The sequence below is a fragment of the Phaseolus vulgaris genome, chromosome 2 (assembly GCF_000499845.2).
Source record: "Phaseolus vulgaris cultivar G19833 chromosome 2, P. vulgaris v2.0, whole genome shotgun sequence".
Lineage (NCBI taxonomy): Eukaryota > Viridiplantae > Streptophyta > Magnoliopsida > Fabales > Fabaceae > Phaseolus > Phaseolus vulgaris.
Window position 1 is genome coordinate 24,673,757 of NC_023758.2, and position 25,755 is coordinate 24,699,511.

The window sequence follows — 25,755 nt, forward strand, 5'->3', positions numbered from 1 at the left end:
TTCCTAGTTTTCCTATGTAAATATTTTTGCTTAACTTTTATTTAGTTATACAAAAAATTACGTGACAATTTGAAGTTTGAAGCTATTCCTTTAGAGCTGAATTCGTAATATTTATATTTTCCAAAAAAAATGCTTTCGATTACATTTTAGGTTCAAATTCATTGAGAATTTTACTTTATATATACATATCAAGTTAATTATTAAGCTCAACAAGAACTAATGCTAGTTGTGTTAGGCATTTTACATTCATAATATTTGTTTGGGTCAGAAATTTTTATCTTAAAAAACTTAAATATTTGATACCTAATTCTATACAATTGTTTATGATTTTCATTCGTCATTTCCTTAGGTTTGCATCCTTTGGAGTTAAGTTATTAATGAATCTTCTGATCAACTATACAGTAATGTTTTGTTAAATTCCCATCCTAAAGCGTTGTATCTCATAAAGATACCTAACAAACCAAGCTTCCCTCGCTTCTTTGCCACAATAAAAAGTGGAGGGAAGGGATATCTCCAATGGTGACAAAATATAGACCCAATAGAGCCTAAAAAATATAAGCATAGAGGAACTCAATGCAGTTTTAAACCACCAAGATTTAAGGGGAAAAGAGAAGTAGGAAGCTAACTCTTTCTGGCCAAAAGCATAGCTAGAATTATCTGCTTGATTTTTTGTCTCTGAACTATGCTGGACAGGCAGGAGGAAAGAAAACATCTGCTGCTGCCAACAAATTTTATTCATCGCTTGAAGAGACTGAGTGGAGACTTCGCTTGTGTTTTGTGCGGTTTCAGTCTTAGTTCACTTAAAGAGTTCGACCAGTGATACACGCATTTTCTTCTTCTTCATGTCTGACTCATTTGGTGTTTTTGCATCCACGTCCAAGTTGTTATTTGTTGTTTTTGCATCCATGTCCAAGTTGTAAGCTATCACCCGATGATTTTCAGATACTGCAGATTGTGATGCCGTACATGTGCTGTGTTCCGTCTTCATTAGCATAGCTTGGTCTAGAGAACTTGTATTGGCACTGGTTATTTTCTTCTTATCATTTATCAGCTGTTTTCTGTGATCAATTTTCCTTTTTGCGGAGTCCTTCTTCATGGACTGATCAACCTTCTGGTTTATCTTAACTAGCTTCTGCTGCTCTTTTTTATTTTCCTTGCATTTAAATTTCTCAGACAATTCATGGTTCCCTGAGCCCATTTTCTTCCTTGCAACACACCTATTCTCAACCAGTTTCCGTTTCTTGTTTTTTTCTTGCCCACATGCTGAATTTGGTATTGATAAAAGTTGTCCTTCACCATCCATTGACGCCACTTGATGGTTTACCAGATCTGGATGTTGCGATGGACCAATTTCTTCAGTGCCCTTAGTCTTTAGGTGACATTGTCCAGCTTCAGGATCCTTCCCATCCCCAACAATTCCACTACTCATAGTTTCAAGTACAATTTTGCCCAAAACAAATCCAGTCTCTGAAAGTTGACCCTTCCCAAGCATGTCATAATTTATCTTCAAATCTGTTCTTCTCCCACTCTTGTAAAATTTACCATCACTGGCCAGCTTTTTGAAAATTGCATGAGCAAGATTCCCTGCTTTCCTGGATACAAATACCTGAAATCCGCAATCATTCAATTGAATTGGAGCCTTATGAGTTACCACAAAATAACATCTTCAAATGGACACAATGATCTATTTACAAATTACAAGGGATAAAAGATGGCTTGACTAAACCTATGGGATAACTTTATAATCAGGTACTATACCAGTTTGGTACAAGGGCAGAAAGGATAAACATCCCAGTAAAAATACAAAATGATCCACTGATATGTTTCAATTTCCAGTAAGCCTCATGAAGTCTATTGACCAACTATTTAAAATTCGGATTGGTGTTCATCTTAGAGGGAGTCCTGGAAAATGGATAACTGGTTGAATGATTAAAAGTGCATGTGTATAATATTGTCAAAATATCTGGTCATTAGCAGAAATGGGATGTTAGAGATTCTACACTGATTAGTAATAAAGTCAAAATAAGTGAGGTAATATTCACCTTTTAATCTAGTTTTTGGGGTTAAGCCCAAATTTTAAAATAGTATTAGAGTCAATCCTAAATCCATTTGCCACGCTCCAGGCCAATAACTTTATAAGTCAGTTTTGAGGGATTTTGTTAGGCTCAAGTCCAGATTCTAAAAATCCTAATTAAAAACAGTTTCTTTACATGATAGCAGAGGTACTTCAATTTGAGATCCCAAAATAATTATAATAGTTGACAAGGTCTATGTAGAACAAAGGAAGTATCATAAACCCTAACTACGGCATGTTTGAATAGCCTAATCAATTAGAATAGAACCTGATCCTGTTGCAACTTTATGAAATAGATTTACTTACCATGCCAGATTGTGGAAAAGATGGGTATCTAGAAATGCTCAGGAACTGACGAAGACTATTTTTCTCAACCAACGGAGATATCGAGTGTATCACCAAAGATGCCAATTTAGTAACTGCTATTGCAATTTCTTCATCTGATTTGTATAAATTAGATTTTCTTATTTCAGGTACAAAATTAACACTCATCCTGGCCTGTTCTTTAGCAAATTTAACACCTTCTTTCCACTCTCCATGATATAGAACAGATGCAAAAGCCCACACCACTATAGCATCTTGAGGATTATTTACTAATGCCAGGTGAAATGCAAGCAATCCAATCCTGTAACATAAACAAATTTAGAATGGTGTCAAACACAAACACATCACTTAGACAATATAAATTCACAAACAACATCCATCCAAACCTTAGCCAAGTAAATTCCAGCTACAGCAGAAAATAAACCAATAATTCTCCCTCCTCACCACTTCCGCCCATAAAAACTTGAAAAATAAGTCCACCATTATGCTGGTTTTTTATTTGCCAAAGTAGATAGCTTTATTTGAAAAGTACTTATTCATACGGATCTTGATTTGCCATATCAGAAAACAGGTCAGCTCAGCTAAATAGTTGACTAAAAATGACATGATATATGTAACTCAAATAGTTTCAATAACATATATGGTATTAAACACTTAAAACTCAGTTTACACAAGCATCTAATATTTGAAACTTAGATTCAATAATAATTTTTCAATTCCCTCAATCTGAGAGCAAAGTTTCAGAAGATAGCTCTACTTATTTATACAAGCATAAATGTGCTATTAGATATTTGTTCGCACTCAAAACTACACCCTAAAATTGATCCTAAAACCTGGTTGACAGAAAACTATACCTAAATTCTAGGGATAACATTGTTTTCTTTATTGGAGAGAGGACTCTTGTAACAAACAAAACTTACAATCACTCACCACAGAGTGCAATCACAAGGCCGATCACATGCAACCAACTTATCCAGATGGAAGAATAACTTCTGCAAAAGTAAAAACAGAACCATAAGAAGTGAAAGCATACAAGTTTGATAACAAATGTACACTTTTATGATTGTGATTGTGATTAAGGCCACACTCGTTCAAGAAGGTGGAGATGAGGAGCAAAAAGGAATAAGTACTTGCACACTAAATACCTTATACCTTGACATCTTTTATATATCCCTTTCATGTACATATTATTGTGTCTATACATATCCAATTTTTTGCTTACTCACACAAGCACACATCAAAATATGTAAATCTCTTCATAGTCATACTGCTTTTTTTAAATTTATGTTAACCTTATCTAACCTACTGTCCAGTTTGTTTTTAGTCATAAAAAGAAAAATCTTATCATCAGAAGAGTAGATAGTAACAATATTCTTCTGTCCTTAGGATTCGTGACTTTCACATGGAATTTCAGTTAGATATGTGTGCAAATAATTTACGATTACTCCAACAAGTTCACTGGTCAATCATATTATTTGCAAAGCTAACTTACTAACAACATATTGGAAGCCTGAGCATCTTCTTCAATAGCCTGTTCATCTAGATATGCTGCCTGTAACCAATCAATTAGTAACAACTGTATTTGGCTGATAGGCAAATTATTAAAAGACTAAAATCGGTAACTCAGATTCACTTACATGTACAGGAAGTAAAAACTCAAGCAATTTGAATTTCCAAAGTAGACGCAGAGATGGTTCAGCAGCTCCATAAGACAGCATATACTTCAATTCAATCATAATTCTACTCTGAAATATATATTGAAAAGGCAAAATGAATAATGAGACTAAAACTATAATTAATTTGATATCCAAAAAATAAAAACGTATGAGTATGTTGTGTAATGAACCAATATACTTTTTCCAAATGTCAACAATGAAGTGCAACAAAAAAAGGAGCATTTCTATATAACCCATGGACAACAGATATGACAAGCAGAATTATCATTAAAACTAGAAGATGATAGAAAGCTCTTATGCCAAAATCAGAGCAGCACACCACCATCATAAAATTTCAATTGAATGTACCTTGTCCAAAGTCTTAACTAGTGAAGAATATGTCCAGATTGCAGCCTCAATCTCCCTTGATATTGATAAACCTAGCCGAGCTGTAATTCTGAAGCCACGCAAAATTCTTCCTACATACAGACAAATTCTTACATGTGACTTCATTTTCATAGTAAATGCAAATAAATGTGATTCAGAATGCCTTATTTCAAGATGCTGATGAAAGTATGATGCTACCTACCAGGATCCTCTTTGAAGGACAGCTGTGCAGGGATAACAGTTTCTAGCTGAATCCACATCACCAAGCGTAATTACAAGTTGCACTCATACTTGGGGTTGTAAAAATGCAGTAACACATTGAATAGAGAGTTACCTTTAAGGTCTTCAAATCTGCCATTCCATTGGTATAATCGTAGATTTTATTGGCAAAGGGGTCATAAAATAAACTGATTCCAGAATCAGAAACGAATTAATGACACAAATAAAAATTAAATATCAAAGATTAAAACTGATACTTGTTACTGCAACTTCCTACATTGCAACATATAATCCAAAATCCCGTTTTAAAGAGCAAGTAAAAACATAAACTATGTGCAAAAACAAATAGATCGCTACAAGCTATAAAAAAAATTGAAGAAAAAAACAACTCCAACAATACCTATTAATTGTAAAGTCTCTGCGCAAGGAGTTTTTGCAGCGAAACAAGTCTTTTTTGTTACTGCATTTGGGCAACAGAGAGTACAAAAATTGTTCCTTCCCATTGGAAGTTTGTGCCACTGTCTCAAAACTAGTTACCTGACACAATATAAATATATAGGTTGATTAATATTTTGATATTACATTATTGAAAGTAGAACCTCCAAATGAGTGTAGATTAATCATACATGTACTTTGTAGATTGAAAAATAAAGGCAAAGGTAATCTTGTATAACTACTGAATGGACAAACCTCAACTACAGAACCTTTTATATGAACCAAGCATATTGGAAAACGACGTCCAACAACTTCAGCATGAGCTGAACGACGAAGCTGCTTTCTCACCTGTTAGATATCATTGAAGAAAAAAAGTGTATTAAAAACTGACTAGTATCATATGCTTCTATTATAGTTCATAGATTGAGTCATTGTCACAAAACCTCCATAAGCTTTGCTGTGGTGATGACATCAAAATCTTTTGGGGTTCTATTCAGTATTAGATCTCTCACGCACCCCCCTACTAAGTAGGACTCAAATCCTGCAATTCATAACAGATGAAAGAATATAGTTATTATAAAAGAAAATATGGGTATAACGAAATTCATTAATATATATATAAACAGGTATAGTAGAAATGCATTAATATTTATTTGGATTAGGTGTGAAATATAAACGAAAGAACTAGGAATGATAGAAATAAAGTGGAAAATATGTGTTGTTTGCATGGATGGAAATAAGAAAGAAAAAAGTACAAGAATTTATCTTTGTTTTTGTTTGGATGAGTGCAAAATAGAGTTGAAATAAATAAAGAAATTATATGAAAAATATTTTCATACCAATTAAAAAATATTTTTTCTCCAATTTTCTTTCTTAAAATAGTCTTATTTGTTATTTTAAAAATTGTTATAAAAAATATTTAATTGTTAAGATATAAAAACAAAACAAAAAAACAAAAAAAGGGAGATCGTTTCCTTCCCATTCCATGCCAGTTTTATTTAGGGGAGGGAAAGTATTTTCTGGTAAACAATAGAAATGTAGTATTTCCATCATATTTATTTCCACTTCATTCCTACCCAAACAAATAAGGTGTCATACAACTGAGCATCCTTTTCAAAGAAACCACGGAGTATATCTCAAATTGTCTTGAGTTGAGAGTGTTATAAAATGAATTAGCTATCTTCATAATATTATATTTGTAATATCTCATAAAGCCTTTAGTTGCCTCCTGTTTATTATTTTATGCTTTGCTCTCTTATTTGAGAGTGAGTCCTGGCACATTGACAAAGTTGTGTCATGATGACCGGTTGATCATGAGTTTGAATCCAAAAACAGCCTCTTGCATGTGCAAAGTAAGGTTGCATACGATGCCACAATGGTAAAGTTGTGCCTTGGTAACTGGTGGGTCATGGGTTCAAATCCAAAAACTTCTTACCATTGCAATGGCAAGACTACACAATGGCCCTCTCCCATATCTTTGCATAAATAGGGTTACTCTTCTTATTGTATTGATGGTTTGTGCTTTTACTGTTAGCACTACCATAGTACCTAATTACTAGCATACATGGGAGCGCTATGTCAGTATTTGTATCATTTTACCTATCACATCAATATAAACTTCTCATATTGATTATTCTTTCACTCTAATCCTTACCAATGCACTGTAATTCAATAGAATTATCCTTTAACCTTGTTGACTAGCACTTCCACCAGCTCAAAGCTGCAAGAATGCTCCCCTGTAAATTATCCTTCGGGTATCTACAGTATTAGGAGTAACCAGAAAGGATACTCAATAACTAAATACTAAGATCGAACTTTCAAAATCAAGATACAAAGAAAATAAGCTGGCAAGGAAGGCAATGCTCTTCTTTGGCCATTATTTGGGCATACCAAATTTTACCAGCCTTTCAGTGGCACACAAGAATATTAAGGTGTCACGAGGAATTAGAAAATTCTCACCTTTGCTCCGAAGAAGTTTCAGGACAAACATAGATGAGTGTGAAATCATAGAACTAGTTACACCAAACTCCTTTGCATCCAAAGTCTTCCCTTCTGAGATGCCTATGCGATCTGAATAATAGCTTCAATGTGTAACGATGTCTCAAATGCAAGTAATCAAAGTCTTTTATGGGTTTCTACATATACAAAAGAAGGTCTGAAACTGATTTTAGGTGACCACTTGCACTTAGTATAGAGACTTTCATATGTTTTTACGTGCATTCTGTTTGATGTTATCATAGTGGCTCAACGAGAAAACAAATTCAGATAATATGAAAGCCATAGCAGAAGTAGGGCACAAATCTTCCAATAACCGTGCTAAGCTGAGCAAGGTAAAAAACAAAGAAGTAATTTTACCTCGGCAAATAGAGTAGTCCAAGTCTCCTTTTGGAGACGGACTGTCTTGCTTTGGTTGTTTGGCCAGTTTGGGATCAGCGGAGTGAAAGTTCTAAACCAAAGAATTAAAGAAAAATCAATGGGTTTAGAGAGAGATGTCACGTGTCGCAATGTGTTTGAGAAAATGCCTCAACCAAAGGAAAAGAGTGGTGTTGTGTTTGTGCACCTGAGAGTTGACGAGAGTCTTCAAACGAGCGAGCACGCCATGTTTGTTGTTGTTCATTCTGAAAGTAACCGCCATTAGAGCATGAATCAACCACTTCACCTCTCACTGAAACCCACCTTCCTTCATTTCGACCGCCACAGTATCTTTCAAGTTTTCTGTCACGGTCGCGGTTCTATACCTTACTAACTCGTGTTTTTACCCTCATCTCCCATAATAAAGGTTTGTCTTATGCAGCTATCGTTTATATATAATTCCAATAAAATAATTTTACTCTTTATTAGATTAAAATAATTGTATTACACAATAAAATAAATAATTACATTATCTTTACTAAAGAATAACTAAATAACTCTTCAACTAAAAATAACTGTTCAGTTTTTGCTATTTTTTATATATTTATTATATCTTTAAAATTATATTCTTTTAATAGAAATGTGACATACATTACGTATAAGCCAATGTGTTTCAGTGCAAATATACTTTCTAAATATATAAATTATATTGTAATTAAAATTAGTGCGTCACACGTCCACTTGCTCATTATTTATTGTCCTTCATAAGTTTGAGAATTTTTATTTTAAATGAAATTAAATTGGCTTTAAATTATTTGATGAACTACAATCTTGAACAATTTTATTTGAAGTCAATTCAATAAATGATAACATCAATAATAAATAAAAAATGAATATGAATATTAAAATGTTTGTTACCATGTGATAAGTACTTTTCTAAACTTATATAGTTCTTTTTGTCAAAATCCATGTCCCATCATAAACTAAATTGAGCAGATAATTTTAAAAATTTATAAGAAAGAAAAAAGGAAATTGAAAAATAATTTATCAAAACATTATATTGAGAGGATTAGTTTGATGAGAAGGACATGATCCTCAATTCAAAATATGAACTATGTGAGTTTCATGACATGTTTTTTTAATAATGATTACAACTTCAAAAACAAAATTTTGAATTTGACTTAAATATTAAGACATACATGATAAATTGTTGCAAAACTTATAGACCTGAAGTGAGTTCTTAGCCTCAATGTCCATAATGCTACTTGAAATAATGTTGGATTTAATTCGTAAAAAGAATAGTATTAATGTATAATTGTCTTACCTTGAAATGAAAATAAATTCATGTGTTACACATGGTTGGTTAAGAAGGATGTGTTAAAAAAATATTAATAGTTTAGTCTTTAGAATTTAAAAGAGTAAATAAAAATGTGAAACTCTCTCTTACAAGTTTGACTAAGTCCAATGTATGTGTAGAGTAATAATAAAATTCTTAAAAAAATCATGTTTTCCTCAACATCAAAGTTCAACTCACTAAGTCCAAGACATGTGTAAAGTAATAACAAAATTCTTTCAAATATCATTTTTCATCAATTCACCTAATGTTAGAACAACCTTGAAGTTGAAATGTGACTTTAATTTGTTAAATATGCAAGATTAAATTTTTGGTTTTGAATTGTCAAAAAATAATAACATTATGCTAATAAAAATTGTAGAGATCGGTTAATAAAAATATGTTCAAAATTTGTTAGTTGAACAACATCATCTAATAATACATGGTCATCTACTTTTTGTGGGTCGTCCATTGAATGATTGTCTTATTGACGGAGTGAAGAATATCTTATACACATGTTTTGTAAATATAATTTGATGCACTCATTTTGTGAAGATCGTTTGATACATCTTTTTGATGAAAGTCGTCTTGTACACTTATCTAATGAAAGATTATCATGTACACCCATCTAGTGAAGAACATTATGTACACTCATTTGGTGGAAGGTCGTCTTATATATACAATTGTGTCCACCGTTTTTTAGTTTGTTTATATGTTTGAATTGTAATAGTTGAAGTTCTTTTGTAAATCTCCAAGTGAGAAAATTTTGTTCTTAGTGAATTTGTCGATATAGATTAGAATTCATTAACATTATTCTTTCCTTCTCACTCTTTATTGTTGTTTTTAAATTTTATTGTGATGTTTGTCTTAAACATTTTAATATCCAAACTTGAGATTAATTTTACAACAAAAACTATTGGAATTGTGCCAAGTTAATCCTATCATTTTTAAAGATGTTTCACGACTGACAGTGGGTATTTACACTTTTATTGTGTGACTAGTCATAAGTATGAATGAAGTATTTAGCATTGGAAAAAAATTATTTTAAAATTAATGATGAAAGTATAAATCGAATGACATTGAATACAAAGGATAAATATAATAAATATGGAAGAAATGTTGGTGTTATTGATTTTTGTTGTATTTTATCTTGGGAACAAGTTTAATTATATTAACTAATTCATTGATAATATATTTAAACTTGATCAGACTAGTCAACTGAAGTCAAGATTCTTGTCATCTTTTAAAGGACTTTATGAACAATACTTAGGTATTGAAGAGTGTTCACTGAGTAGCAACAAGAATCACAAGTAGATAATGAAAATGATGATTCCGATGACATGAGTTTTTATTTACAAGTAATTGCGTGTAAATATGATTGCATATTAGAGTTTGATAAATATTTGAAATAAAATGATGAAAACCGTCTAGCCACACACAACCCCATAATATGGAGGATGAAGACTTAGAGGTTGTTTATTGATTTAATTGCAAATATGGGTCTAATTGAGCTTTTGTTTATTTTTGTAGGCCCAATCAAGAGAACAATTCTAGAGTGAAGGAATGTTCAAACATATCCAAGAAGACCTCCAATCATCAAAACATAAACTAGAGTTTTGGCCACAAGAACACGAGAAGACTGAGTTTCTGTTGACTAGTTAACATTATTTGTAGGTCAAGCTTTAGCTTAAATAAATTGTATAAAGTTGTTTAGGAATTCATGGGCCATGTATTGGGCCTAGTAGCATAAAATAATTGGACCAAATATTTGGGCAAAGTAGCTATGTTTTTGGGCTTATATTTAGGCCAATAGTAAAATAGCTATAGATTAGGGTTAAAAGTGACTAGTTAGGGTAAAAAGTTAGGCTTCTTCGAGCCCAATGTAACCTTAAAACATCTAGGGTATATTGGAGGACGAAAATCACCTTGGCATGGAGCACATGGACGTCCACATGGCAACCTAGGAGTGGAGAGGATTTAGCATGGAAGGTGTGAGCTAAACATGGAAAGCATGACTCCACATGACACCTTCTCATTGGAGAGTTTTATTTTGAATTTTAAAATTTTGGCTCCAAAATGTTCAACCCTCTGTCCTATAAATTGAGGTGCTTGGCTCTCATTTTGTAAGATTAATGAATGAGTGAATTGCTGCCAAAATTGCTAGCCATCTCACTCTCTTGTCTTGCCTCTCTAGAATAAACACTTTAATCTTCTTCTTCACCTAACTTAAGTGATATGGCCCAACCAATCACTCTTCCTACCTATCATGCACCTTCAAGGAATCCATAGCTCCATGAGAGCCATCCTTGCACGTTTCCTCCATTGAAGCTTCCACAAATCCTCCAAAAATTCAAGAAATCAATTCGGTCATGAAGGCACAATCCATCAGAAAATCTCGAAATTTACATTAAGTCAGCTAGGTTTGTCGTTTTAAATTAATGGAAAGTAAACTAACTTATATTTTTATGTCCTTACAAACATGACTTGAGAGGTGTTAACCATTCTCAAATCTACTGCGACCTTACGATGTGCATTTAACACATAAGGAAACATGTTAATCCTCACCATAATTACTTTATATGAACAACGAACTAGAAACATATTCACAAGATTGATTGAAAGGAAAGTCTTTTGTGTTGCTTTATATTGAGGATGTTGAAGTCTTCAAAAATACTACTATATCATTTTATGACCTGCACTATAATAAAAATAGCAAAAATACCCTAAGTCATTTTTTAAGTATATTTAAGGATTTGATTTTTTGTTTCATTTTTTCTTTGTGCATTTTTTTTATTGCTTTTAGTGTTTTGTGAAAGACGTGAGTGCTTTTTAGGTCCATTTGCATTTGTTGTCCATGTTTCTTCGATGTTTGGTGGTTGCTTTTGTCAAGGAAGAAAGAAAAGTGAGTTTGTGGCTTTTTAATTATGAAATTTGTTTTTCGTAAAGAAATTTATGATGCAATGAGGAATTCCATTACACAATACACTATAATAACTTTTGGTTTGCTTATTCCAAAAGGTTTATGAGGAAGACAATTTCAAAAAGTTATCTCTTTATCATTCAACTCCACAAATCATATTTAATCATCGTTTTTTACCTCCTTCTAAACATCACCACAACCTCAATCGTACTTCATCAGAGTTAAACTTTGTCTCCATCATCACTACTGAAAACCATCAACAACGAACAACTACACATTTAAACTCTTTTCTTTCAAATAAAACATACAAGAACAATCATAACATTTCAAAAAGTTGGTATAAATCAATCTTTCGCCACTCAACAAAACAAAATAAATTATGCAATCACTTTATAAAATTCACAAATTAAATTTTAATTTATCTAAGTATGAGAAAATTAAAGCATACACAAAATTATCATAAGATAGAGAGAGTTTAATAATTTTAAACTGAATATATTATTATATTTAATTGTATTTACTATATCTCAATAAGTAGTGTATTAATAGTATCAAATGCTACAATTAAAACTTGTAAATATTTTGGGTGGATGAAAGATGTAAAAGCAAAAGAGGCAAAAAAAAAAAAAAAAAAAAAAGAAAAGAAAACAAAAATAGAACTACACAAAGATAGATTAACTAATGATGCGCGTCCGTATCAAACAATAACCAGTTCAGGAGGAGATTTTTCAGAACTGTAATAAGGAAATTGCTACTCTAATTTAATGAGGAGCAATAACATGCATATTGGAGCTCAATCAAGGTGGTGAGACATTCCTTGAAGGGGATCCAAAACCGATTATACTATAAATAATCAATTATAATTATATAATATAATACTAATATAAATATATTTATATAAAAAATTAAATTAAGAATATAAATATTAAATAATATAAAATAATAATATTTAAAATTAGTTTATAAAATATAAAACAATAATAATATGTAAAAAATAATAAAATAATAAATATAATAACAATATTAAAAACTATAGTAATAATCAAAATAATTTTTTAAAACAATAATATATAAAAATAACAATTATAATAATAAATTATAAAATAGTCAAAATAAATTTATTAAATAAAAATGTGATTAATAATAATTTAATTTTAATTTTACGAAGATATTTTTTTTTTATATTTTTAGATTTATTGTCAATATTAGATTGCTCTCATGATATGATTGTTATTATAATTTAACTCTTTTTTTTAATTATTATATTATTTTATATTTAATTTTTATTTGATGTTGAATTTTTATTATTAAATTTATAAAATTTACAATTTTATTTAAATTTTTATAATTATATCTATTCAATTTTATTGAAATTTATTTCCAATAATTTTGCATTAAACTAACTTGATAGACCTAATGATGCTTTAATCAGGCAAAAATGTAATATTATAATTTTATTGATTAAATTTTGTTATTAATCACATTTATCATATGAAACTTCTATAGTCTTATGTTAACAAGTATAGCGTAAATTAAATAAGAAAATTGTTGTATTCTGGTATTATTTGAGCGTAATCTAAAAAATTGATGAGGTGGGTATTGAAGGCTATTTAAAAACGGTGACGCGCTTGTTAAAGAGCGTGTGGGTTTAAATAAGGTTGTATAGAGATGGGGAAAGGATAACAGTGCAGAGAGGCGGTTGCCATCTTTAGTCACGCGGGGGCAGAGCACGTGGATCCAAGTTTACGAAAAAAGAGCAACATCAATTCTTTTCCGGCTTAGGTGGGTTAAGAAGCGTAGGGTCTCTCTTGCTTTTCTCTCTCCCTTTTTTATTTATATTTATTTATTTATTTTAATTCTCATTCTCATTTTCTTTTTTATTTTTATTTTCCGATTTCATAGCCATAGCATTAGCCCAACAACAACAGTCGCCACTTTTCATTTTTTTCCTAATTATTTTTTTCTTCACGATTTTTCTGTTATCTCTCCAATCCTCACCTTCCTCTTTCTCCCTAATTCGGATTTCGCTTCAATCGTTCTAGGGTTAGGGTTTCGATCCTTTCTCCCTCGATTTAATTATTATCAAGGAGTGCGGCACACCTGATTCCCCTCCCGTCGTGCTTTGGACGGAGGACGCCATGGGAGGTGACGCTACCACCGCTGAGACTGCCACATCAGAGTCCAACACCGCCGCCGGAGTCAACATCAACATTCGTTGCTCCAATGGCTCAAAGTTTTCCGTCCAGATTAGTCTGGATTCCCTGGTCAGATCTTTCAAAGACGTTGTGGCTCGCAACTGTGACATCCCCGCTGATCAACAGCGATTGATTTATAAGGGTCGGATCCTCAAGGATGATCAAACCCTCCAAAGCTACGGTATTCTCCTGATCTTGTTATTATTCCTGTATTTTCCCTTCGTATTGACTTTTATTTTTTTGCAGCAAATTTTGGATCCTGGTTTTCTTCCTGTGAAATATGTCTATTGTGTGTTTTTATATTGGTCTGCTGATTTTTTACTTTTTAATTTGCCATGATTTTGTGAATTTCATGTACTCAAGTCTCTTATAATTTATTCATTTGCTCCAGGGATTTTTGCGAAAGTAATGAATGGGACGCTGTTATTTGCATTTGTGTGGCTTAATGTTAGCCGTAATGTAGGGTTAGTTTGTTGAGAAATTTGTGGAGTTTTTGTGCAGGGGCGGGTCGTGTTTATGGAAGGCGTTACAGGAATTTTGTATGTTGCATGGCTTAGTTATCCTCAAGTGAGGACATTACATCTTAATTGGGAATGGAAAATAATTTTTAACGCAGTCAATATTTCTTTACTTGAAGACTATATGGTGTTTTGTAGAGTAGTTCTTTTAATTGATTGAATGTGACTGATTTGCCATTTTGTATTCATAGGTTTGGAGGCTGATCACACTGTCCATTTGGTTCGTGGCTTTGCTCCTTCTAACAACACTGGTGGGACTAATGTTGGTGGTGCCAATACCACAACAGCCAATACCACGAGGAGTGCTGGTGCTAATGAGGGTGGGGGTTTGGGAGGGCCAGGATTTGGGGCTTCACTGTTTCCCGGACTTGGTGGTAACAATGGGATGGGGGGCGGTGGCCTCAATGGCTTATTTGGAGCGGGCTTTCCGGATCTTGAACAAATGCAGCAACCGCTTTTGTCAAACCCCAATTTAGTGAGAGATATAATGAACACACCTGCTATGCAGAATTTAATAAATAATCCGGAGATCGTGCGGAATCTTATAATGAATAATCCACAGATGCAAGAGTTAATGGATAGAAACCCTGAGCTGGCACACATACTTAATGATCCCAGCACTCTTCGTCAGACTCTTGAAGCTACGAGGAACCCTGAGATCATGCGCGAAATGATGAGGAATACAGACAGAGCAATGAGCAACATTGAATCTTCTCCTGAGGGATTCAACATGCTGAGACGCATGTATGAAAATGTTCAAGAACCATTTTTAAATGCCACTACAATGGCTGGTAATGCCGGAAATGATGGTGCAGCGGTTAGGAACTCAACTAATCCCTCAACTGCTAATTCTGAAGCAACTTCTCCTGTACCCAATACGAACCCACTTCCTAATCCATGGTCCGCTACTACTGGAAGTAAGTTTTCTTTCCATAATTTTCTCCTCAGATAGTGACTGAATGCCTCTTTTAATTTATTTTCACTTCTAATATTTTGGTCTATTCTTTAGCGGTTAGCTATATTGTTTACTGGCTTGTGATTTTTGCTGGTCTGATTGATGTTGTATATTGCAGCTGGAGGTGGCCAAAATAACACCAGAAGGCCAACTGCTACTGGTGGGGATGCTCGACAGCAGGCACCCACTGGCTTAGGAGGGCTTGGACTGCCTGATCTTGAAGGCATGTTGGGTGGAATGCCGGATGCTGCTATGCTGACCCAGTTAATGCAAAATCCAGCTATTTCACAAATGATGCAAAGTATCCTTTCCAATCCACAGACTATGAATCAGGTAATTACTCATTGCCTGTGCCAATGAGTTCTTGTCATTGAAATTATCTCTTAACATTTTTTTTTTAGATTCTTGGGGTCAACTCTGAGCAGCGTGGCATGCCTGATATGAATTCTCTAAGGGAGGTGATGCAAAACCCAGAGTTTTTACGACTGTTCTCCTCACCTGAGACACTGCAGGTAGACAGATTCAAAGTTTCGCATCTCTTGATACTTTTTTATTGATCCAATATCCTCAATTGTACTGTTGCATACATGTCTTTGTGCGCATTATGTGTTTGAATATTAGAACCTTTAACCATGCTTATATACAGTGTATGAATAATGACAACTATGAATGTTTGTGACGGTTATTTTCTTTGTCACTTCTGTGGTAAATTATAATAACGAGCATCTGATCTAACTTGACTGAGAATTGCATGATGTTCTCCTAGCTAAGGATTTGGGGAAAAAATTGAGTTTGACATCCACGATTAAGTATGCTTTTTTTTTGCATTGAAAATTTAGATTATACAAAACGTGTTTTAATATGTGAAAGAGGTTTTATTATTATATAATTATATTTGCCTATATAATTGATGCTTGTTTTAAGTAATTTTCTCACAATGACATGGTCTTATTTGCAATGGCAGCAACTCTTGTCTTTCCAGCAAGCTCTCATGTCTCAGCTTGGTCAGCAACAATCAACACAGTAAGAAATGAAGCAATCATTGCATTTCTATTTTTACATACCTTCTGTTTTTTACTCAATGAATAAAAATGATAGCATCCTCTTAGTACTGCTAACTGGATTTGTACTATATTGTGCCAATGCTTCAATCCTATAGCTTGATGAAATAGTGTTATTTGTTTATCCCTAGTACACCTATTGCAACTGAGCTTAGGCCTAGACAGAATCTGACTTGAGAATTATACACAAAATTCTGGTAATGTTATTTATATTTTTTGTGAATTGAATCAGAAGAAAGTTACAACTGATATCAGACAGCAAAAGAAGAGGAAAGGAAAGAGTTCCTCAATGTAACCACTCTTAATACACAATACACAGGCCCAGCCTTAGCAGAGAGTCCCAAAATACAATGTCCCTGACACACCATACGCATATGAGTGACATGCATGACTGTAGAACGGTTTCTAAAGAACAAAACTGCCCTATAAATGACTAATCAAGCACACATAACTGCCATAATGTTCATAGAACTGACCTATAATTTTCCATATATAGTCATTGTTGTTACTTTTTTATTTTTTGTTCATCATTATTGGAAGATGCTTTGGCCTAACTGTCCTATCATTATGGAAATGTAGTAATTGTTGTTTTTTACTTTTGCTGATCACTATTGGCAGAAGCTATGCTTGAAATACCAGATTTTTTATTCCTGTCCAATAACAAGATCCTTAGGGTGGGAGAACCGAGATGTCTCCACCATGGGAAACAGTTGTAGTGTGGTAGATATGCTTTTTGTTTATTTTTCGGTCACTTTCCCAATTTTTCTTAGGCTCCTCCTATTCCCCCACATGCCCAAAACCTCACGATGTCACCTCCTCCCTTGATCCACATCTGATGCTACTTTTCCTCCTTCATGGCCTAACTGTCCTATCATTATGGATCTGTAGTAATTGTTGTTGTTTTGTACTTTTGCTGATCACTATTGGCAGAAGCTATGCTTGAAATACCAGATTTTTTATTCCTGTCCAATAACAAGATCCTTAGGGTGGGAGAACTGAGATGTCTCCACCATGGGAAACAGTTGTAGTGTGGTAGATATGCTTTTTGTTTATTTTTCGGTCACTTTCCCAATTTTTCTTAGGCTCCTCCTATTCCCCCACATGCCCAAAACCTCACGATGTTACCTCCTCCCTTGATCCACATCTGATGCTACTTTTCCTCCTTCATCACCAACAAGTGTGAAATGTGGGAGAAGCTTTGAGAGGTTGTCTCAGTTAATGATTGAGGAGTCCGAGACAATGGTGAGAGAAAATGTTTGAGGGAGAAATAATAGAGGGGGAGGAAGGGTAGAATGTGGCAGTGTGGCTCCACTGCTGTAGTGGTCAGGAGAACTCTTCAACTACCAGATTTTCCTTGCCTTCTTTCGTGGCATCACCACTACTGCTGTTCTCTCCATTGTTGCACATGTTCAAACTAGAAGAATGGATATGAATAATGATTTGTAGGTGTTTTGGATGAATTTTTATCAATTTTTGTAGATCTCCTCTTGAATCTTCTGTATGCAACAAGTGGTGATGTGTTCTTTTACTATGGGGTTTTGAGGCATTGAAATAAAGAGAGGGGCTTTGGAATATTTGTGTATGCCAGAGACAAGAAGGACTGAAAATGAGGGTGAATGTGGCTTTAGTGTTGTAGCTGGAGGGAGTGGAAGCTTCCTTGCCGCCGGTTGTGTTGTGAAAGAGAGAAAGGGATTATCGAGGAGCACATTTTAAAAAATAAGAAAAAATAAAAAATCTTATCCACTTATTTTAAAATTAATGTATCCATGGATTAAATGTCTTTCTGTGGAAACTTGTGCTTGTCTCCCAAGCTAGCTTTTGTCCAATTACAATCTTTTAAAGAGGACTATTTTAATGTGTTTGTTTTTGCTTTTGCTAATCATTATTGTCTGATGCTATGCTTGAAATATAAGATTCTGGGATTTCTGTCAAATAGCACTCATGAGAACGGGACAACCTTCTCCTAATCTAAACTTTCCGTACCAAAGCAAGTGCCCTTTAGGGCTTTGATAATGTTCTTTGAATTATAAAGAATCTGAGGAGAGAATCCTCCTTTCAATTAGTTCCCCGTCATGGAAGGTTTTACCTGTCTTACAACAGAGCTAATGCTCAGTTTTCATATCTCAAAACAGAATGAATCATCTTCTCTCTAATTTTAGCTAACCATCCAACTAATTATTCAATTAAATTATCCTAACTAATTGCTTTATTTCCATTTAATAGATGCAATTTTTCTTACTAAGCAGTCATAATTTTTATACAAGTATAGTATCTAACAAAATCTGCATACAATACAGCCAGTTGGGGTTTAGCCCACATGGTTGACCTTTTGTTCATAACAATTGCATGACTCAGGTTTGAGTCCAGAGTTCTGCCAAATAGAATTTGAATCCACATGAATATCATTGCTGAGATTGGTGATTTGAGTTGTGGAGAGCCTTCCTTCACCTTAAACTTTCTCTTGGTGTGTTCAATGCCCTTGAATTGGAAGTTTTCTTGGGGGCAAAATGAGTAGTTATTGCTTTTGAATTTTATTTACTTTATTGTTTCATGTTTGTTGCTAGTCTAATCTTCTAAACTGGATGCGTTTTCAGGGAACCAGGTCAAACAGGTGTAGGCACTGGTATGTAAGAGAACTCTGCATTTTTTTTTTTGTTTCTGTTTAGATCTAGAAACTATGCTCTGTAAGTAGGTTTTTTTAATTTTTTTGTGGCTGTGGTTTTGCATTGGGAATTCAAATTTCTTGTCTATCATTAATATCATATGCTGCCTGCTAGTACTTGATTTAGTTTGAATTATAGTATTTTTGAATTGGTGGAACAATATGTGATCAGGTGTCCTCTTTGTACTTGTTCTTTGCAATCTCTTTAAGGGCCCCATGCATCTATAGAATAGCGATGAAAAGGGAACTTTTAGGTTCTAGGGTGGCTGCTGGGTGATGCAATTGCCATTTGATTGCATGCAGAAGTTAATGTATATTATAAATAATTGCTATTGAATTGTTTTAATGGTAGGACCGATGAACAACATGGGACTGGAGATGTTATCGAGCATGTTTGGTGGACTTGGAGCTGGTAGCCTTGCTGTTCCTAACAGATCAAATGGTTAGACATAGTTTCATAATTTTCTAAATAGATTTTAACGTTGTTGTTTTCTGCCCAAATAGTTTTTATACGTCCTCCCTAACTTGTGTGACTTTGTTGTTAACCAGAGCCACCAGAGCAATTGTATGCCACCCAACTTTCTCAGCTTCAAGAGATGGGTTTCTTTGACACTCAAGAGAACATAAGAGCTCTTATTGCTACATCAGGGAACGTTCATGCAGCAGTTGAGCGGCTTTTGGGGAACTCTGGACAGTAGCAGGTAATGTTGGTTAATTTGGTTTCATGGAGGTCCTTCTGTGTGTACTGCTGAGTTTGGTCCCTTCGAATTCTGTTGTTTTCAAGCACCTTGTTTGGTATTTAAATAAGATCAGAAATCTGTCCAAATTAAAATGGTCTGAACTTTGTCCTGACATGGTGATGTAGGTTATTCGTTCGACCAACTCTGATCATCAATTATCTCCTTTCGAGTTCTAATGGCTGTTATTTTCTTCATGTACATATATCAAAACTAGTGTCAGACACGTGGCAGCATTGCTTAAATATTTTCAACTGAATTTATTTCAATACTGTTGATGTACTGTATTAATATTCTTCTGGTTATACGAGTATCTGGACTAACAGTTTAATGTGACTATGTAATACAATTTTACGTTGTCATTAAATCATAAATCATCATTGGTGTGACTTTGAAGGCACTTTGTGTAAATGCTAATAAACATGTCATAGCTGGTGATTCATGCTTGAGTGATAGTATAAATTTATTTTACAATGTTAGTGTAGTTTTTTTTTTCTCACTTTAATAACTTATTACTGATTTGGCAGGTGGTAAGCGACACAGGACTAGCAATTAAATCCCAAACGCTAGAATCTGGTGTGAGATATTTGTCCATTTAGCTTCGATTTTCGCATGGAATTATGTTTAAACAAATCTGTTGATTTTTTTTTCGTTTACATGATATCCAGAATTTAGTATTAAATCCAATACTCCAGTGTCCAATGATTAATTATTATACCTTCAGCTACAAGAAAGTACAAGGCATTTTGTACCATATACATGTAATTCTAACTTGCCTGTTTGCAAGGGTTGGGTTCATAGGTACTCTCCAAAGAAGGGATTTATATTGGAACATGAATTTAAATATATAATTATGAACTTCTGTTTGTCATTTTAGTTGTTAATCCTGCTGTAAATCCCGTAGTGATATTAATGACTAAAGTGGCGAAAGAGTTACAGATAAATCTTTTTTCAAAATGTATGTTGATCATAAGGTTTTTAAAATTTTGGAAGTACAATATTTGTATGAGCGACTCTTTTGAAAGGAAAAAGAAAGCTGTGCAAGATGTGTTCTTTGGTGTTTTGTGATTTATAGTTGTAATTACCTCGCAATCAGTGATGCTTTTTTAAGGGCGTTTCATATTTGTTAAACAACCGTTTAAGCTCAATCGGACCTGTTGGTTTTTTCAAGTAAACGACACTTACTATATGTATGTATATGAAAATATTTAAGTTAAAAAATGTTGATACTTTTTAATAAATAAATTGATGGCTAGCTATTTCATTTTGTTAAAACGGCAAATAAAACCCTTGTTTGATTTTGAGGGATGTTAAAAATTTAAATATAAATATGCATATTGATTCACTAAAATTTAATTTCTGCGTTCTTTTTATTTGTTTCAATTGGGAAATATAGCTGTTCTCAATCGATTTTAGTTATATTTTTTTCTTATTATACTTTTACTTTTATAATAATTTTTCGATGATTTATACATATATTTATTATGTTAGATAAAAGAGAGTTGGATAAATTTAAGAAATTATATTACCAATTTATTTCAATAAAAGAAATTTATTACTTTGCAAAATAGCCTTAAAACACATAAAAAACATGGAAGGAGTATTAATTTACAATTAAATTGGTAGGATTCTTTGATCCAATTGTAAAACAACAACAAATTGTATTTAAGATTACGGGTTGACTATTTTTTTGATTTTTTTTTTATTAAAAAATTAATTTTGGTTCCTGTTACTAATTTTCTTCGTTAACTATTTTATTTACCAAGGAGGGGAAATATTTGAATGCTATTCTTATATACTAATTTAATTATTGTTATTAAAAACTTTAGAACATTTTAAATGGAAAATTTTGGTTAAAATATGAAATTTAAAATTTGAGTTTTATAAAATATAATATAAAGATACCTTAGTCTTATATAAAGATATGGTCTTAAAAACAGTATTTAATTATATAATTAAATTAAGTTTTAAATTGTAAAAAGTTAAAGTGTAACTAAAAAATTATAAAAAATGTGAATTTTATAAGACTTTAAAGTATTTTAATATTTAATGATATTCTACTCATTGTAACTATTATCGGTCTAACCGGTTTTAAGAATAAAAAAGTGCTTAGTCATAGAATTAAATTAAATTTTAAGTGGTGTATAATTAAATGTTTTTACATGGTGAAAATTTAGAAGGTATTTAACTATGTTTTTCACCAATGGGTTATCCATCCAGGTACCAAGGTACTTCTAGGAAGATTATTGAAATAAGTCTTTTTTAATATGAAATTGGTTCACGTTTCATTTCATTAATTTATTCGAAGTAGTTAAAATGGATATTAATTTGAAATCAAAATAACAATAATTTTTTTTAAAAATTAACAATTTTTAAGTAAAATTAAAATTTATTTTACATAAAAAAAACTTATTTCAATAATTTATATATTATAAGTACTTAGATGATATAAAATGTTCCTGTCGGTTGACTCGATTCTCTTCGCGCGCCTACTACGATCCCATGCCCAAAAATCTTTGCTTTCGTTCGTACTCTTCTTCGATCAAGCACCTGAAATCACAAGGACAAAAGGGCGTCCTAAAGATCGTTTGCACTCCGACGCTCAAGTCAATGTAGGGCTAGGAAACACCGAAAGTAAGTTGTAAGAAGCTCTCTGTGTGTATTCACGTAAATGATTCGTACCTTATTAGGTTTAACTCTACCCTTTATATACTCTAGGGTTTCCGCTATTTCCGCTAATCACAATTATGGTTACTGAGGGTGTATCTTAGCGCCGCTATCACCCACTCTCAAGGCAATCTAGCGCGTAAGGTTCCCTTACTGAAGTGCACCTCTGACGGGATGATCACCTGGGTACCAACTTGTGCACCTAATCTCTGCGTCCTGGGAGTGCCCTAGCTGTTCACGTGCTATGCATGCAGTTTCACCCCCGGAACGTGACCCTCACAAGTCGTATCTTTTCTAGTGGCTCTTTGCTTGTGTTACGCTTGAACGCGTCATCCAAACCACATGCATGGACCCCTCGTGATCTAAGCTTCTCCCCAACTGGCAACTGGTATGTGTCTAGGATCCACCTCTCGTGGCCCAGCTCTGCTGTTCGAGTCACCGATGTCCGACCTCTCTGCATTGTCGAGGACACATCAACACATCCTGGTGATCGATGTCTGACTACTCTTTGGTACCTTGGCGCACGTGCCTTGCAAGACACTGACCCATGCCGCTCGTGGGACCCAGCTTATGTGGCCCCTGACAACTAGCGGTCAATGATACCCGAGGACTGGTTGGTACAAAAGTCCCCTAGTCTCGAGCTGTAACTTGTTCAGCGAAGAGATTAAGTCCTCGCCTTGGCGACCTGTGTGGCTCTGTGTGACAGGACGTGAACAATGCACCGAAGTGACGCTTCTCTGTGCTCGTTTTAACCTGCGTATATGTGTCTTAATCCAACGACTAGGACTTAACGTCGCTTGTGCTTCTTAGTTTACGTTAAGCATTCGAAAATGCGCGTTCCCATTCACCGTTCCATTATCAGAAACCTCTTGCACACTTTACCTTCTTCTTCTTCAAGCATTCTCAGTTCCCTTTGCAAAAAAATCAGAACTTTCAACTCTCGTCGATTAAAGGTATGATTTTTATCCGTTGATCGCCCTTGTTCTTCGATTTTGTTGCTTGATAACTGTCTGGGCCTGTTTAAATTCTTGCATTTTAAGCTTTCCTTGCTTTTTCTCCGTTCCTCTATTTTTCTGGGTTTTCTTCGAGTGTGGGGTTTTCCTAGTTTTCTTGTGTTACACCATCACCCTCTTCTAAACCCTTGTTTTCTTCTTTCTTTTTCTTGCTTTTTAGCTTTCTTCGAGATGGCTCGAACGAAAACAACATCCAACCCTCCTCCCCAAGTAGATTACAGAGCCCTCTACCTTTGGGCCTCCGAGGACCTCCTTGCTGAGACCTCCGCTCTCACCTCCAGTAAGGATGTGATGAAACATAGGGAGGATGAGGTTGCCCATATGCTTCGTGTGTTTGGGCGAGAGTGCGATGCTTACGTATCCGTCCAACCCTGCGCTGTGGGCGAACCCGTGTGCGCTGATGAACACGCAAACAACGGGGAACCCTTCTTCTTTCTTTATGCCACCATCTTCAAACGGATCAAACTTCGTTTGCCGCTCACGGGGTTCGAGCGGGCTTTACTGACTGAGATCAACGTGGCCCTTGCACAACTGCATCCCAACAGCTGGCCTTCGTGAGGGCGTTTGGTATCCTCCGCAACTACTTCGAGCACCCCCCCTCTATGGACGTCTTCCTCTACTTCCTCGAGGCTAAGAGTCCAGGGAAGAAGCTTTGGGTAAGCTTTAACGGGGTGGCAGGGAGAGTTCTCTTCACCCTGTTTCAACAATCGTATAAGGGCTTCAAAGGGAAGTTCTTCAAAGTGTGTTGTAACGACTACGACCCCGCCCTGCTGGATGGGCTCCCCTGTACTGGGTGGGGAAGTTGAAGCTCAAAAAGCCCAAGTCCCTTGAGGAATTTCCCCCCCACGATCGCGAGGTGTGCCAAGTCTTTGCGAGCTTGGGATGAACACTACTCAACTAGTCAAGCATGAGTACGACGTTGGGGCCCTCAAGGGCTACATTGGTACCGGTCTTCTCTTGTCTTACTTTGTCATGCCGGTTCCCATGCTATTATGCCTTGTATATTCTGCCTTTTCATGCTTGGGTGTTTACTTGTATTTTGATCGTACTGCCTTGTTGATCTCTTGTACTTTGATTTTGGCGCAGGCATGGTACTTAACGCGGAAAAGAGGGCAAGGCTGGCTGATGTCCTTGCTCGTCCCCAAGGGGCTCTTTGCAACGCTGGGTGCTCAAACCCCCCGCCCCTACTGCCACGGTTCCCCTTGCCGTGGTCCCTGCCTCATCCACTCCAACCCCTACTCCTCCCACTATCGTCGCTTCCCCTGCCTGTGCCCAAGCTTCGCCTACGCCAGCTCATCTTGCCATGAGTGTGGTGGTAATAGAGTCTGATGACGATGAGGACACCGAGGAAGGGGTGGTCTTCAAGAGGAGAAGGAAACTCGTGGTGACGCCTTCCCACTCTTCGACCCACGGACACCAAGCGCCTTATCTCCCCACGGCCTCCTTGTGCTCGAAGGTGGCGGCGAAAGCGCCCTTGCTTCCGAGCACACCCCTTGTCCGCCCGAACTGCCTGCTGTCCTTCAGCACACCCTCAAGGGCTTCCAAAGAGGGGTGGCAGAAGACCTGGATGAAGACGCCGCGAGGGCAAGGCTGGGTCTCAGCTTCGGCGAGCTTCTCGCCCAATCCAACGCCTCATAAGCAGGACTATGGTGAGGGTCAAGGAGCAAGTGGCCCTGGTGGAGGCCAAGGCTGAGGAAGAATTGGCCAAAGCTATAGACGAGCTGAAAAAGGCTAAAGAGGACATGGTACTGGCAGAGGAGAAAAAGAAGAAGGAACTAGCCTAGCTGGTCTTGATCTTTACCAATTGGGAAACTGCCTTGGATCAAGAGAAAAGCAATCTCCGCCAGACTGAGAAAGAGATCAAGAAACAGCTCTACGACAAAGGTCAAGAATACACTGATCTCGAGTCAAAGGTCTTGTCCTTGCGCACTTGGGCGGTGGAGCTGGAGAAGGAGGCTGTGGAGACCAAAGCTAAGATGGGCAAGCTGGAAGAAAGAGTCACCAACCAAGAAGTGCAACTTTGTCGCGTGGAGGCTGAACTCACTCAATAGGCTGAGAAATTCAAGAAATCCGAGGTTGAACTTATTCACGATGCTGCCGACACGTACGCCACAGGGTTCGAGGACGCCCTTGCTCAGGTTTCCTGCACGCATCCTGAGATGGACGCCTCACCCTTCACAACGTCTAACCACGTTGTGGATGGGCAGATTGTGCCAAGGGCTCCACCATCCTAGCTTGTACTTGGTCT

General features: G+C 35.3%; 2 protein-coding genes across 5 annotated transcripts; one reads left to right on the forward strand and one right to left on the reverse strand.

The window, feature by feature from the left end:
- Positions 1–345: 345 nt before the first annotated feature.
- LOC137811020 (uncharacterized) lies at positions 346–7,870 on the reverse strand. Of its 3 annotated transcripts, XM_068612568.1 has the most exons (15): positions 7,655–7,866; positions 7,450–7,540; positions 7,054–7,164; positions 6,749–6,852; positions 5,538–5,635; positions 5,350–5,442; positions 5,060–5,196; positions 4,775–4,847; positions 4,643–4,688; positions 4,423–4,532; positions 4,036–4,143; positions 3,891–3,950; positions 3,329–3,390; positions 2,381–2,699; positions 346–1,606 (listed from the first exon to the last, which is right to left on the reverse strand). In XM_068612568.1, the coding sequence occupies exons 5-15, from the start codon at positions 5,541–5,543 to the stop codon at positions 797–799; spliced, it is 1,824 nt and encodes a 607-aa protein (XP_068468669.1). In that variant the 5' UTR covers positions 5,544–5,635; positions 6,749–6,852; positions 7,054–7,164; positions 7,450–7,540; positions 7,655–7,866; the 3' UTR covers positions 346–796. The 3 variants fall into 3 exon arrangements, with proteins under 3 accessions (XP_068468669.1, XP_068468668.1, XP_068468670.1); XM_068612567.1 differs by lacking the exon at positions 6,749–6,852 and having other exon boundaries at positions 7,655–7,870; XM_068612569.1 differs by lacking the exons at positions 346–1,606; positions 6,749–6,852 and adding an exon at positions 1,761–1,902 and having other exon boundaries at positions 7,655–7,869.
- A 5,604-nt stretch (positions 7,871–13,474) lies between these two features.
- LOC137811023 (ubiquitin domain-containing protein DSK2b-like) lies at positions 13,475–20,698 on the forward strand. 2 transcript variants are annotated; one of them, XM_068612574.1, is made up of 9 exons: positions 13,475–14,075; positions 14,604–15,329; positions 15,486–15,700; positions 15,769–15,879; positions 16,332–16,390; positions 19,023–19,051; positions 19,443–19,532; positions 19,640–19,791; positions 19,956–20,227. In XM_068612574.1, exons 1-8 carry the CDS (start codon positions 13,838–13,840, stop codon positions 19,786–19,788), a joined length of 1,617 nt encoding a protein of 538 aa, XP_068468675.1. In that variant the 5' UTR covers positions 13,475–13,837; the 3' UTR covers positions 19,789–19,791; positions 19,956–20,227. The 2 variants fall into 2 exon arrangements, with proteins under 2 accessions (XP_068468675.1, XP_068468674.1); XM_068612573.1 differs by lacking the exon at positions 19,956–20,227 and adding an exon at positions 20,355–20,698 and having other exon boundaries at positions 13,480–14,075.
- Positions 20,699–25,755: the final 5,057 nt, after the last annotated feature.

What these genes read in the sequence shown, in the direction of transcription:
- LOC137811023 (XM_068612574.1), top strand. Translation starts at nt 13,838, where the DNA reads ATGGGAGGTGACGCTACCACCGCTGAGACTGCCACATCAGAGTCCAAC. An exon ending in GGTCAGCAACAATCAACACA is followed by an intron (nt 16,391 to 19,022) that starts GTAAGAAATGAA and finishes ATGCGTTTTCAG; the next exon opens with GGAACCAGGTCAAACAGGTG. An exon ending in TGTTCCTAACAGATCAAATG is followed by an intron (nt 19,533 to 19,639) that starts GTTAGACATAGT and finishes GTTGTTAACCAG; the next exon opens with AGCCACCAGAGCAATTGTAT.
- LOC137811020 (XM_068612567.1), bottom strand. Translation starts at nt 7,729, where the DNA reads ATGGCGGTTACTTTCAGAATGAACAACAACAAACATGGCGTGCTCGCT. An exon ending in TAAAAGGTTCTGTAGTTGAG is followed by an intron (nt 5,197 to 5,349) that starts GTTTGTCCATTC and finishes ATATTGTGTCAG; the next exon opens with GTAACTAGTTTTGAGACAGT. An exon ending in CAGATTTGAAGACCTTAAAG is followed by an intron (nt 4,689 to 4,774) that starts GTAACTCTCTAT and finishes ATGTGGATTCAG; the next exon opens with CTAGAAACTGTTATCCCTGC.